Source organism: Thalassophryne amazonica, chromosome 1 (genome assembly GCF_902500255.1).
Source record: "Thalassophryne amazonica chromosome 1, fThaAma1.1, whole genome shotgun sequence".
Taxonomy (NCBI): Eukaryota; Metazoa; Chordata; class Actinopteri; order Batrachoidiformes; family Batrachoididae; genus Thalassophryne; species Thalassophryne amazonica.
Genome location: NC_047103.1, coordinates 103183852 through 103199756, shown reverse-complemented (window position 1 = coordinate 103199756; position 15905 = coordinate 103183852). Strand labels below are relative to the sequence as shown.

Here is a 15905-nt window from a genome sequence, read left to right as displayed (position 1 = left end):
GCATTGTGCTGTGTGATAAAACTGCATCTTTCAGAGTGGCCTTTTATTGTGGACAGTCTAAGGCACACGTGCACTAATCATGGTGTCTAATCAGCATCTTGATATGGCACACCTGTGAGGTGGGATGGATTATCTCAGCAAAGGAGAAGTGCTCACTATCACAGATTTAGACTGGTTTGTGAACAATATTTGAGAGAAATGGTGATATTGTATATGTGGAAAAAGTTTTAGATCTTTGAGTACATCGCATACAAAATGGGAGCAAAACCAAAAGTGTTGCGTTTATATTTTTGTTGAGTGTATATATATATATATATATATATATATATATATATATATATATATATACACACACACACACACACAAAAATACAAACGCAACACTTTTGGTTTTGCTCCCATTTTGTATGAGATGAACTCAAAGGTCTAAAACTTATCAGGTTGTCCTAAAAGTTCCCTGAAAAGCCTTCAGTTAATTCAAAATGCTGCAGTTATAGTACTGACAGGGACTAGAAAGAGAGAGCATATCTCACCCTTATTGGCCTCCTGTTAATTCTAGAATAGAATTTAAAATTCTTCTTCTTACTTATAAGTTTTGAATAATCAGGTCCCATCTTATCTTAGGGACCTCATAGTACCATATCACCCCAATAGAGCTCTTCGCTCTCAGACTGCAGGCTTACTTGTAGTTCCTAGGGTTTGTAAGAGTAGAATGGGAGGCAGAGCCTTCAGCTTTCAGGCTCCTCTCCTGTGGAACCAGCTCCCAATTCAGATCAGGGAGACAGACACCCTCTCTACTTTTAAGATTAGGCTTAAAACTTTCTTCCTTTCCTTTTCTTCACTTAGCCTGGAAAAAGAGTCTGTTGCTCTATATAAAAGCCCTCCGTAAAGCTAGGACATCTTTCTACTCATCACTAATTGAAGAAAATAAGAACAACCCCAGGTTTCTTTACAGCACTGTAGCCAGGCTGACAAAGAGTCAGAGCTCTATTGAGCTGAGTATTCCATTAACTTTAACTAGTAATGACTTCATGACTTTCTTTGCTAACAAAATTTTAACTATTAGAGAAAAAATTACTCATAACCATCCCAAAGACGTATCGTTATCTTTGGCTGCTTTCAGTGATGCCGGTATTTGGTTAGACTCTTTCTCTCCGATTGTTCTGTCTGAGTTATTTTCATTAGTTACTTCATCCAAACCATCAACATGTTTATTAGACCCCATTCCTTGTATATATTGTATGGCCTTGCCTTACAATATAAAGCGCCTTGGGGCAACTGTTTGTTGTGATTTGTGATATAAATAAAATTGATTTGATTTTTCCACATACACAATATCACCATTTCCCTCAAATATTGTTCACAAACCAGTCTAAATCTGTGATAGTGAGCACTTCTCCTTTGCTGAGATAATCCATCCCACCTCACAGGTGTGCCATATCAAGATGCTGATTAGACACCATGATTAGTGCACAGGTGTGCCTTAGACTGCCCACAATAAAAGGCCACTCTGAATGGTGCAGTTTTATCACACAGCACAATGCCACAGATGTCGCAAGATTCGAGGGAGCGTGTAATTGGCATGCTAACAGCAGGAATGTCAACCAGAGCTGTTGCTCGTGTATTGAATGTTCATTTCTCTACCATAAGCCGTCTCCAAAGGCGTTTCAGAGAATTTGGCAGTACATCCAACCAGCCTCACAACCGCAGACCACGTGTAACCACACCAGCCCAGGACCTCCACATCCAGCATGATCACCTCCAAGATCGTCTGAGACCAGCCACTCAGACAGCTGCTGAAACAATTGGTTTGCATAACCAAAGAATTTCTGCACAAACTGTCAGAAACCATCTCAGGGAAGCTCATCTGCATGCTCGTCCTCATCGGGGTCTCGACCTGACTCCAGTTCGTCGTCGTAACTGACTTGAGTTGGCAAATGCTCACATTCGCTGGCGTTTGGCACGTTGGAGAGGTGTTCTCTTCACGGATGAATCCCAGTTCACACTGTTCAGGGCAGATGGCAGACAGCGTGTGTGGCGTCGTGTGGGTGAGCGGTTTTCTGATGCCAATGTTGTGGATCGAGTGGCCCATGGTGGCGGTGGGGTTATGGTATGGGCAGGCGTCTGTTATGGACGAAGAACACAGGTGCATTTTATTGATGGCATTTTGAATGCACAGAGATACCGTGACGAGATCCTGAGGCCCATTGTTGTGCCATACATCCAAGAACATCACCTCATGTTGCAGCAGGATAATGCACGGCCCCATGTTGCAAGGATGTGTACACAATTCTTGGAAGCTGAAAATGTCCCAGTTCTTGCATGGCCGGCATACTCACCGGACATGTCACCCATTGAGCATGTTTGGGATGCTCTGGACCGGCTATACGACAGCGTGTACCAGTTCCTGCCAATATCCAGCAACTTCGCACAGCCATTGAAGAGGAGTGGACCAACATTCCACAGGCCACAATTGACAACCTGATCAACTCTATGCAAAGGAGATGTGTTGCAGTGCATGAGGCAAATGGTGGTCACACCAGATACTGACTGGTATCCCCCCCAATAAAACAAAACTGCACCTTTCAGAGTGGCCTTTTATTGTGGACAGGCTAAGGCACACCTGTGCACTAATCATGGTGTCTAATCAGCATCTTGATTTGGCACACCTGTGAGGTGGGATGGATTATCTCAGAAAAGGAAGTGCTCACTATCACAGATTTAGACTGGTTTGTGAACAATATTTGAGGGAAATGGTGATATTGTGTATATGGAAAAAGTTTTAGATCTTTGAGTTCATCTCATACAAAATGGGAGCAAAACCAAAAGTGTTGCATTTATACACACACACACACACTGTTTCTACATTTTATTTTATTGTATTGTTACAAGTATTATTATTAGTGCTTATCTTTGCACAAGCTGTTTGATGCACATTTTCCTTACTCGCACTCATCCTGTGTTTTTTTTTTTAAGACTTGATGTAACATGTGAATTTCTCCACTGAGATCAATAAAGTCTTATCTTATCTAAGGTAATCCCAAAACACCTAAACATGTGTCCAAGGGGTGCTATATAAAGGGAGAAAAGCACGAGGCCTAAGGGAGACCCCTGTGGAACCCCAAATTTCATGTTACTAAGGTTAGAGGTAGTGTTACTGTACAAAACAGTGAGAAGACCGGTCAGGTATGATGTCAACCATGCAAGGGCACTCCCTGTAATCCCAAAATGATTCTCCAGCCTACTGAGTAGAATAGGGTGATCCCGGTATCAAATGCAGCACTGAGATCTAACAGCACCAGAACTGTAGTGGTCTCCAAATCCATTGCAAGCAGAAGATCATTCACCACTTTAGTGAGAGCTGTCTCTGTGGAATGATATTTTCTAAAGGTAGACTGCTATGGCTTAAACAGATTATTCTCAGTAAGGTAGCCCACAAGCTGCCGTGAAACCACCTTTTCCAAAATTTTAGAGCAAAATGATAGATTCGATATCGGCCTACAGTTCTTCAATACACTAGGGTTAAGATTAGATTTCTTAATAGTTTAATCACTGCAGATGTGAAACATTTAGGAACAGATCCAGATGTTACTATCAGAGATACTATCAAATTCTCTAAATCTCGGTAATACCTCAGTGATGGTGCCCACCTCAATAGCAGAGTGTAGTAGCTGGGTTAAGGCATGCTGTAATCTATTTTCTTCTTGAAGTAATCCAAGAAAACTTGTGCTGTAAAAGAAGAGCAACTTACAGGTGCTTGACCATGAATAAGTGCTGCCACTGTGTCAAACAAGAACTTTAAGTTATCCTTGTTTTTGTTGATCACATCAGAGTAATAGGTCTGCTTTGTAGCCAGTAATGCATGCTTATAGTCTAAGATAGCATCACGCCACGTGAGGTGGAATACTTCTAATTTTGAACTACACCATTTCCGTTCTAGACCTTTAGACCTCAATGATTCCCTTATCGGTCCTTCAGTTCACATTACAGCGGAGTGGCCGTTGTTTTTGAGGGTGTTAAGCGGGAAAATGATCATTTCTCTGCATTGATTGCAGTAGGTCTGCTTGAAGCAACAAAGCAGCACTGCGACCCGCTGCTTTGTTCATTTTCTGCGTTTCAGAAGTGGCAGGTCTGCAATTTCTTCAATAACCCCTCTCAAAGCCATTAAAAAGTGTCAATCGTGAGTCACCTTTATGTGGATTAAAGTCACTAACTGGGACTCTTGTCTTGTTGCAGGCAAGAAATAAGAATCATCCCCCATTCCTGTTTTGTGGCTCTAAGTGAATAGCTCCAAACGCTGTGCGGCAAAGAGCTGCGCAGATTTTGGTCAGAATTAATAACTTCAAAGCGAATTGCAGTTTTAAATCAAATGACTCTTCTTTCCAAACACTAACACAGACAACATACTACAACTGGCCAAAACCGTTTTTTTTGTTCTCCAAAATGAGACATCCTCCATTCTTTATGAATTACAGTTGATGTTGATGTGCAGTGCAGCCGGCAGCAAGAGATCAGCTCAGAGGCTGTGGAGTTACATTTGTCTCGTTAATATCTGAAAGGAAATGCTTTTGACAAAAACTACAGATTTCGTTTCTATTTATGTCCAGAGATCAAGGATCCATGTTCATCAAGGATCCAATGACCATGTGCAGAGTTTATTAATTCTTATTTATGTCCAGAGTTTAAGGATCCAGTGACCAATTTCATATTTACTTACTTTAAGACTCAATAAAATAATGTTGAAAACCTGTAAAGCCTACTTGTAGTACACAGAAAATTCGCAGCAGGTATTGATAAAGGAATCGATAACGAATCGGATGGATAAGCAGAATCGACAGATAAAACCTTATCAATACCCATCCCTATTCATGTCACCAATGAACAGGGGAAAATGTCGTTAATAGTCTGGTAGCATGGAGAAGATCCCTACTGAGATAAATGTAAAGAAGCATTGTACAGGGTCCATGCCGAGACGTATGCATGTAACATACCACTGGCATTCTGAGTTTGATGCATAGGACATCCTGAAGGGGGAGTCACTAAAAAGGGAATCAAACAAAAAAGCTAATTACAACATGCTGAAACAATATGGTAAATGGTAAATGGAGAGCATTTATATAGCACTTTTTCTTTCTGCATCAGACTCTCAAAGTGCTTTACAATTATGCCTCACATTCACACAAACACACACACCGATGTCAATAATAGCAGCACACAAGTGGAAAAAGTATGATTTCATAAGAGTGTCCAACTCATCATACCAGTTCCAACAGGCTGAGCTTCTTGGTGCATAGGACATGCCTGAGGAAGGGCAGCTGCTGTCACCTCTGCACTCACTGCAGGAGAGGCAGGTGTGGCTACTGAGGCTCCCATCCTCCCTGTTATGCAAAAACAGAACAGTCGGTCAGTTTGACTGAAAACAAAGTTTTACTGTAAAGTTGTACCGTATTTTTCAGTCATACTTTATTTATGGCATGTTTGGCAGGTCCTGCGATTTATATTTCAAAGCAATTGATATATCAAAAATGCAGTGCATTGTCATCTGCAGCAACAACAAAGCACATCATATAGTGTAAAAAACTGTTCCTGTAAACTACTCAAAGCGAATTACTGTCTGATCCACAGAAGAGTTGTGCACAAATATGCTGGATGCCAACCGCTGTAAAACAAGAAAAACAATCTGAAGGAGGAAGATGTGCTGGGTTTTACAAGCAAAATTAATATAATCATGCTTTCAGACTGAAAGACCACCCTATAGAATAAAGACAGGGAATAATCATTGTGCTCTTGAATTAAAAGGATTAAAAAAACAACAACAACCCCGAAACCACTAAAGTTGTCACACATAGGAAAAAGGAGTACTCAACAAAATTATTTTAAGTCTATAAAAAATAAGTCTTTAAAAGTCTACTAAAAAAGCACTTTATTTTTTCACCAAAAAACAAAAATCAAATCTCAGCTTGCATCTTAAGAGCCAGTTTTTATAAAACTCGGGCAGATGGTGATTTATGACCCCTTTGGATTTGTCCCAAATTTTTTTAATGGGTAGATATATGTTAGAAATGAGCAAAAATCACATTTTTTTAATCCTTGATAGGGTCTGCTTTTTAGGGGTCCTGGAAATCTGGGGTCAAAATGAGCCGAAAAGGCAAAATCACAAAATTTAGTTTTCAAAAGCTCGCATTTCCGTGCACCCTGAGTGAGCCAAATTGATTTTCATTTGTGATAGTCTATCGGGTTTGAACTCTCCAAAAACGTGAACATTTTGGCGGCTGACTCAGGGCACAGCAAATCGCTATTTTTTGTAATTGTGCACATTTTCACAGGGGCGGTGTGGCCTGCGCCCTTAGTCAGCCAAGGTCTTTTATGCAAGTAATGATAGATTAGGACCTCTTACTTTGATTTTGATGAAAATTTTGGCAGCTGACTTTAGGCGCACAAGTATAGGGAGCAACTTCCTCTGATTTTCATGAAACTTGCAGAATTTGCTCCCATAACAGGGTAAAGGGGCCTCTGTAAGCTTGAGTGCAGTGTGGCAAACCATTCTGGATGTAGGCTGCCGCCTAGTGGCTAAATAGGAACTATATTTATAGGAACTATAAAATATATTTATGCATAAGAACTGCATAAGCTGTAATTAATTACTCCAAATAAAGCAATACATGCACTCCTCCCTGATACAATATATACACTGGAAAATGAACAGGAGACTCCAATTTCTTTATGTGCAGCAGCTGATTACTTCAGCCACATTTAAAACAATGTGGTAGTTACTCTTGATATCAGATCTAGTTCTAAACTGCAGTGACTCATGATAAGCTTGTCTAAAATTGTTATAACAACAATTCCCTTGTCCTATTAATGCCTCTGGTGAAATGAGCAGATTATTGTCTTAGTTGTTTTAGCTACTGAACTAAGCACTATTAATATAATACTAGACCAAGTATACACTTTACTGCACCATGCAAGATTTCACCTGCTGATAAATATATTTTACTTTTAGAAAGTAAATTCTGAAATATCAAAATTATCTCTCAATTTACTAGTACAGTACAGCCCGACCGATATGGATTTTTTGAGGCTGATGCCGGTAACGATATTTGGATGAAAAAAAATGCTGATAATCGATAAATCGGCTGATTTGCCGATAGCCAATAAATCAGCCGATATTTTTTAAATGAATAAAATGTTCTTTTTTGGACCCTTAACAAAAAAGGTATGAGCTAAAAGCTCAAGCTTTGTCCTCATATTGATGAACTTTATAACAGAGAAGAATTTTCAAGTTCAAGTTAAAACTGACAAAGTTGGTGTGTCAATATGCTCTCCACAAAAAAAAAAAAAAAAATTATGGAGTGGCTGAGCACTTGCCCACATGGTCATATCATACAAAGATTGGAGGCCTATTTTTGACATATGTGGGTACTTGTAAAAAAAAAAAAAAAAAAATCATGAGAACCCGAGTCGGTGACCTGGGAAGATTTTGGAAAATCTGATTACAGTGGTCCCTCGTTTATCGCGGGAGTTACGTTCTAAAAATAGCCCGCAACAGGCGAAATCCGTGAAGTAGTCAGCGTTATTTTTTACAATTATTATAGACTTTTAAGGCTGTAAAACCCCTCACTACACACTTTATACACTTTTCTCAAACAGGCATTAACATTTTCTCACTTTTCTCTCGTGTGTAAACACTCTCAAAGTTCAAACCTTAGTAGAAAAATAAGACCAACCTGTTTTCAGGCCCAAACATTTTTTTTGAGAAATAAAAATAGAACGTTTTCCTATAAATAATTATGATGGCTTTTAGAACTAACAAATTTAATGATAAACCTACGAGGTTGGACGCATAAGAAATTATTAATAGTGACCAGTGATGCCGTTAACGCGTTACTTAGTAATGCGTTACTCTAATCTAACCACATTTTTTAGTAACGAGTAATCTAACGCATTAATCTTTCCAAATCAGTAATCAGATTAAAGTTACTTCTCCAAGTCACTGTGTGTTACTATTTTTGCATTGTGGGTCGATAGCAGCATTAAACTTAGTCCGTGGGCAGGAGGTCGGGGGTCGACTGAACTGCCCACTTTAAGCGAGCTGTGAGCTTTTCATCCGTGGTTTTCTGCAGCAGCTCGTCCTCACCTCTTAAAGCACGGTGACAACAGCACACCCGCACTGAGCTTTACAAAGACATTTTTATGTTTTTTCCTCCTTTATTTAGAATTCTGAGCTGAGCCGCTCCGTATCTGCTGCTAAAAACAGCTGATCCTCCGCGACGCGTCAACAACTAACACTATTTTCCACTCAAATGCACCTAAACTCTGAGGACCACATGATGTGAAAACGCAATAAAACTTTCTTACCTGTAAATCTGGTCATGTTTTCTGCATAAATAAATGTTATCCATTCTTTGTGCTCAACCACCAAAGCAGGGGCGAATACAGATGGAATGGGGAGCAAGGATGTGCTCCCCCCAACACCCCTAGATTAAAGGTCCAGTTTTGAAGCCTTTTTTACTACAACTACTACTACTACTTATAATAATAATAATTTCGACAAGTAAAATGATGAGAGAATTTAAATGTTAGAACAATGTTAGAAAGAATTTAATAGTTACATTTATAAACAATGTAGGCTAGAAATTGCAAATTTTACTATTACAGTGCTGTCAACAGTTAAATATGAGATCAAGAAAGAGGTCTTTATTTTACTTTTTATAAAACATGTATTTATTTTCATTGAAGTCAAGAAAGGGTGACTACAACCCCTGGCAAAAATTATGGAATCACCGGCCTCGGAGGATGCTCATTCAGTTGTTTAATTTTGTAGAAAAAAGCAGATCACAGACATGACACAAAACTAAAGTAATTTCAAATGCCAACTTTCTGGCTTTAAGAAACACTATAAGAAATAAAGAAAAAAAAATTGTGGCAGTCAGTAACAGTTACTTTTTTAGACCAAGCAGAGGGAAAAAAAAATATGGACTCACTCAATTCTGAGGAATAAATTATGGAATCACCCTGTAAATTTTCATCCCCAAAACTAACACCTGCATCAAATCAGATCTGCTCGTTAGTCTGCATCTAAAAAGGAGTGATCATACCTTGGAGAGCTGTTGCACCAAGTGGACTGACATGAATCATGGCTCCAACACGAGAGATGTCAATTGAAACAAAGGAGAGGATTACCAAACTCTTAAAACAGGGTAAATCATCACACAATGTTGCAAAAGATGTTGGTTGTTCACAGTCAGCTGTGTCTAAACTCTGGACCAAATACAAACAACATGGGAAGGTTGTTAAAGGCAAACATACTGGAAGACCAAGGAAGACATCAAAGCTTGAAGACAGAAAACTTAAAGCAATATGTCTCAAAAATCGAAAATGCACAACAAAACAAATGAGAAACGAATGGAAGGAAACTGGAGTCAATGTCTGTGACCGAACTGTAAGAATCCGCCTAAAGGAAATGGGATTTACATACAGAAAAGCAAAACGAAAGCCATCATTAACACCTAAACAGAAAAAAACAAGGTTACAATGGGCTAAGAAAAAGCAATCGTGGGCTGTGGATGACTGGATGAAAGTCATATTCAGTGACGAATCTCGAATCTGCATTGGGCAAGGTGATGATGCTGGAACTTGTTTGGTGCCGTTCCAATGAGATTTATAAACATGACTGCCTGAAGAGAACATGTAAATTTCCACAGTCATTGATGATATGGGGCTGCATGTCAGGTAAAGGCACTGGGGAGATGGCTGTCATTACATCATCAATAAATGCACAAGTTTACACAAGTTGATATTTTGGACACTTTTCTTATCCCATCAATTGAAAGGATGTTTGGGGATGATGAAATCATTTTTCAAGATGATAATGCATCTTGCCATAGAGCAAAAACTGTGAAAACATTCCTTGCAAAAAGACACATAGGGTCAATGTCATGGCCTGCAAATAGTCCAGATCTTAATCCAATTGAAAATCTTTGGTCGAAGTTGAAGAAAATGGTCCATGACAAGGCTCCAACCTGCAAAGCTGATCTGGCAACAGCAATCAGAGAAAGTTGGAGCCAGATTGATGAAGAGTACTGTTTGTCACTCATTAAGTCCTGCAACAACACTGCATTTGGTGGTTGGCTCTCACTGCGGTATTGTATCACTTCCTGTTCCGGAGCACAGCTGTGTTTTTCTGTATCTGTTAGCTGTTTAATCTGCGCAGTTAGATTGATCTAGTTATCTAGATTACGATTTGTTTCCCAGTGTAATCTTTACGTGCCTTAACTAAAGCACTCCTTCTGCTGAATCACCTCTAAATTATTTACACATTATTCACTTTGTGTGTTTTTAGGAATCCGCTAGCTTAGCGTAGCTACTAGCTCTTAGCCGATTTAGCATGGCGGCTTCTCCTGTCTCTCCCGCACTTTTCTGCTCTGGGTGTGAAATGTTTAGTTATTCCTCGGCCTCCTTTAGCAGTAATGGTACTTGTAATAAGTGTAGCTTATTCGTAGCTTTGGAGGCCAGGCTGGGCGAATTGGAGACTCGGCTCCGCACCGTGGAAAATTCTACAGCTAGCCAGGCCCCTGTAGTCGGTGCGGACCAAGGTAGCTTAGCCGCCGTTAGTTACCCCCTGGTAGATCCCGAGCAGCCGGGAAAGCAGGCCGACTGGGTGACTGTGAGGAGGAAGCGTAGCCCTAAACAGAAGCCCCGTGTACACCGCCAACCCGTTTACATCTCTAACCGTTTTTCCCCACTCGACGACACACCCGCTGAGGAACAAACTCTGGTTATTGGCGACTCTGTTTTGAGAAATGTGAAGTTAGCGACACCAGCAACCATAGTCAATTGTCTTCCGGGGGCCAGAGCAGGCGACATTGAAGGAAATTTGAAACTGCTGGCTAAGGCTAAGCATAAATTTGGTAAGATTGTAATTCACGTCGGCAGTAATGACACCCGGTTACGCCAATCGGAGGTCACTAATATTAACATTAAATCGGTGTGTAACTTTGCAAAAACAATGTCGGACTCTGTAGTTTTCTCTGGGCCCCTCCCCAATCGGACCGGGAGTGACATGTTTAGCCGCATGTTCTCCTTGAATTGCTGGCTGTCTGAGTGGTGTCCAAAAAATGAGGTGGGCTTCATAGATAATTGGCAAAGCTTCTGGGGAAAACCTGGTCTTGTTAGGAGAGACGGCATCCATCCCACTTTGGATGGAGCAGCTCTCATTTCTAGAAATCTGGCCAATTTTCTTAAATCCTCCAAACCGTGACTATCCAGGGTTGGGACCAGGAAGCAGAGTTGTAGTCTTATACACCTCTCTGCAGCTTCTCTCCCCCTGCCATCCCCTCATTACCCCATCCCCGTAGAGACGGTGCCTGCTCCCAGACTACCAATAACCAGCAAAAATCTATTTAAGCATAAAAATTCAAAAAGAAAAAATAATATAGCACCTTCAACTGCACCACAGACTAAAACAGTTAAATGTGGTCTATTAAACATTAGGTCTCTCTCTTCTAAGTCCCTGTTGGTAAATGATATAATAATTGATCAACATATTGATTTATTCTGCCTAACAGAAACCTGGTTACAGCAGGATGAATATGTTAGTTTAAATGAGTCAACACCCCCGGGTCACACTAACTGTCAGAATGCTCGTAGCACGGGCCGGGGCGGAGGATTAGCAGCAATCTTCCATTCCAGCTTATTAATTAATCAAAAACCCAGACAGAGCTTTAATTCATTTGAAAGCTTGTCTCTTAGTCTTGTCCATCCAAATTGGAAGTCCCAAAAACCAGTTTTATTTGTTATTATCTATCGTCCACCTGGTCGTTACTGTGAGTTTCTCTGTGAATTTTCAGACCTTTTGTCTGACTTAGTGCTTAGCTCAGATAAGATAATTATAGTGGGCGATTTTAACATCCACACAGATGCTGAGAATGACAGCCTCAACACTGCATTTAATCTATTATTAGACTCTATTGGCTTTGCTCAAAAAGTAAATGAGTCCACCCACCACTTTAATCATATCTTAGATCTTGTTCTGACTTATGGTATGGAAATAGAAGACTTAACAGTATTCCCTGAAAACTCCCTTCTGTCTGATCATTTCTTAATAACATTTACATTTACTCTGATGGACTACCCAGCAGTGGGGAATAAGTTTCATTACACTAGAAGTCTTTCAGAAAGCGCTGTAACTAGGTTTAAGGATATGATTCCTTCTTTATGTTCTCTAACGCCATATACCAACACAGTGCAGAGTAGCTACCTAAACTCTGTAAGGGAGATAGAGTATCTCGTCAATAGTTTTACATCCTCATTGAAGACAACTTTGGATGCTGTAGCTCCTCTGAAAAAGAGAGCTTTAAATCAGAAGTGTCTGACTCCGTGGTATAACTCACAAACTCGTAGCTTAAAGCAGATAACCCGTAAGTTGGAGAGGAAATGGCGTCTCACTAATTTAGAAGATCTTCACTTAGCCTGGAAAAAGAGTCTGTTGCTCTATAAAAAAGCCCTCCGTAAAGCTAGGACATCTTTCTACTCATCACTAATTGAAGAAAATAAGAACAACCCCAGGTTTCTTTTCAGCACTGTAGCCAGGCTGACAAAGAGTCAGAGCTCTATTGAGCTGAGTATTCCATTAACTTTAACTAGTAATGACTTCATGACTTTCTTTGCTAACAAAATTTTAACTATTAGAGAAAAAATTACTCATAACCATCCCAAAGACGTATCGTTATCTTTGGCTGCTTTCAGTGATGCCTGTATTTGGTTAGACTCATTCTCTCCGATTGTTCTGAGTTATTTTCATTAGTTACTTCATCCAAACCATCAACATGTTTATTAGACCCCATTCCTACCAGGCTGCTCAAGGAAGCCCTACCATTATTTAATGCTTCGATCTTAAATATGATCAATCTATCTTTGTTAGTTGGCTATGTACCACAGGCTTTTAAGGTGGCAGTAATTAAACCATTACTTAAAAAGCCATCACTTGACCCAGCTATCTTAGCTAATTATAGGCCAATCTCCAACCTTCCTTTTCTCTCAAAAATTCTTGAAAGGGTAGTTGTAAAACAGCTAACTGATCATCTGCAGAGGAATGGTCTATTTGAAGAGTTTCAGTCAGGTTTTAGAATTCATCATAGTACAGAAACAGCATTAGTGAAGGTTACAAATGATCTTCTTATGGCCTCGGACAGTGGACTCATCTCTGTGCTTGTTCTGTTAGACCTCAGTGCTGCTTTTGATACTGTTGACCATAAAATTTTATTACAGAGATTAGAGCATGCCATAGGTATTAAAGGCACTGTGCTGCGGTGGTTTGAATCATATTTGTCTAATAGATTACAATTTGTTCATGTAAATGGGGAATCTTCTTCACAGACTAAAGTTAATTATGGAGTTCCACAAGGTTCTGTGCTAGGACCAATTTTATTCACTTTATACATGCTTCCCTTAGGCAGTATTATTAGACGGTATTGCTTAAATTTTCATTGTTACGCAGATGATACCCAGCTTTATCTATCCATGAAGCCAGAGGACACACACCAATTAGCTAAACTGCAGGATTGTTTTACAGACATAAAGACATGGATGACCTCTAATTTCCTGCTTTTAAACTCAGATAAAACTGAAGTTATTGTACTTGGCCCCACAAATCTTAGAAACATGGTGTCTAACCAGATCCTTACTCTGGATGGCATTACCCTGACCTCTAGTAATACTGTGAGAAATCTTGGAGTCATTTTTGATCAGGATATGTCATTCAAAGCGCATATTAAACAAATATGTAGGACTGCTTTTTTGCATTTACGCAATATCTCTAAAATCAGAAAGGTCTTGTCTCAGAGTGATGCTGAAAAACTAATTCATGCATTTATTTCCTCTAGGCTGGACTATTGTAATTCATTATTATCAGGTTGTCCTAAAAGTTCCCTAAAAAGCCTTCAGTTAATTCAAAATGCTGCAGCTAGAGTACTGACGGGGACTAGAAGGAGAGAGCATATCTCACCCATATTGGCCTCTCTTCATTGGCTTCCTGTTAATTCTAGAATAGAATTTAAAATTCTTCTTCTTACTTATAAGGTTTTGAATAATCAGGTCCCATCTTATCTTAGGGACCTCGTAGTACCATATCACCCCAATAGAGCGCTTCGCTCTCAGACTGCAGGCTTACTTGTAGTTCCTAGGGTTTGTAAGAGTAGAATGGGAGGCAGAGCCTTCAGCTTTCAGGCTCCTCTCCTGTGGAACCAGCTCCCAATTCAGATCAGGGAGACGGACACCCTCTCTACTTTTAAGATTAGGCTTAAAACTTTCCTTTTTGCTAAAGCTTATAGTTAGGGCTGGATCAGGTGACCCTGAACCATCCCTTAGTTATGCTGCTATAGACGTAGACTGCTGGGGGGTTCCCATGATGCACTGTTTCTTTCTCTTTTTGCTCTGTATGCACCACTCTGCATTTAATCATTAGTGATCGATCTCTGCTCCCCTCCACAGCATGTCTTTTTCCTGGTTCTCTCCCTCAGCCCCAACCAGTCCCAGCAGAAGACTGACCCTCCCTGAGCCTGGTTCTGCTGGAGGTTTCTTCCTATTAAAAGGAAGTTTTTCCTTCCCACTGTAGCCAAGTGCTTGCTCACAGGGGGTCGTTTTGACCGTTGGGGTTTTACATAATTATTGTATGGCCTTGCCTTACAATATAAAGCGCCTTGGGGCAACTGTTTGTTGTGATTTGGCGCTATATAAAAAAAATTGATTGAATTGAATTGAATTAAGTCCATGCCTCAGAGACTGCAAGCTGTTATAAAAGCCAGAGGTGGTGCAACAAAATACTAGTGATGTGTTGGAGCATTTTGTTTTTCATGATTCCATAATTTTTTCCTCAATTGAATGATTCCATATTTTTTTTTCCCTCTGCTTGGTCTAAAAAAAGTAACTGTTACTGACTGCCACAATTATTTTTCCTGATTTCTTAATGTTTCTTAAAGCCAGAAAGTTGCCATTTGAGATGACTTTAGTTTTATGTCATGTCTGTGATCTGCTTTTTTTTCTACAAAATTAAAACAACTGAATGAACATCCTCTGAGGCCGGTGATTCCATAATTTTTGCCAAGGGTAATAAAGCGAGTTTTGGCTAAACAAGTATCACTGTCATGTTGAGGTGGCAGAGGGTTGTTGTCGACAGCTGGGGAAAGTAACTAAAAAAGTAACTAGTAATCTAACTTGGTTACTTTTACAACTGAGTAATCAGTAAAGTAACTAAGTTACTTTTTCAAGGAGTAATCAGTAATTGGACTACTTTTTCAAAGTAACTGTGGCAACACTGATAGTGACTGACCAGTATTTCACAGTTCCTCTGATCGCGCCTCTTCATCCTGGCGCTGCGCCGCTGTCGCACCTTTTTCCACTGAGTGACACCTCGGTGCAGGTGTCTTTTTCCGAGTGAAGAACAAAGTTATGGGTAGTTGTTGGCACTCTTTTCTTCTGGGCGAGAAGATTCTTAGAAACAGACACGCAGAACACAATGCGCATACTCTCCCTTCGTGGTGCCGCGACCAGCCTGTTTGATGAAGACGCAGAACACAATGCGCTGTAAAAAAAATTTAAAAAAAAGCATGCAAAATTGGACTAAAAAAAATCTGCGAAACTGTGAGGAAGCGAAAGGTGAACCACGTTATAGCGAGGGACCACTGTATTTCACACTGAATGACCCTAAAGTTGTTCAGAACATTTTATGGAGTGAAACAAATGTTATGGGTCCAAGTTATTATGATTGTTCTTCACTTCTGGAATGTTTCATGTAAATCAGTGATGTCATCCAGCCAAATTCTCTTTCTGCACGATTTTCTCGGAGACAGCTCATTAAGGCTGTAACATAAAATGTGAAAAAAGTGAAGCACAGTGAATATTTTCTG

General features: G+C 39.9%; 1 protein-coding gene across 1 annotated transcript in view; it reads right to left on the bottom strand.

Annotated features, from left to right (window-relative positions):
* The window catches only part of LOC117510506 (cytochrome c-type heme lyase-like), a 49964-nt gene that overhangs the window by 31187 nt on the left and 2872 nt on the right, over nt 1–15905 (bottom strand). The window contains exons 2-3 of the mRNA XM_034170282.1: nt 5262–5378; nt 4992–5039 (exon numbers count right to left, since the gene is read on the bottom strand). Of these exons, the coding sequence (XP_034026173.1) occupies nt 4992–5039; nt 5262–5373 (160 nt within the window). The 5' untranslated portion in view covers nt 5374–5378. The remainder of the gene's footprint in view (nt 1–4991; nt 5040–5261; nt 5379–15905) is intronic.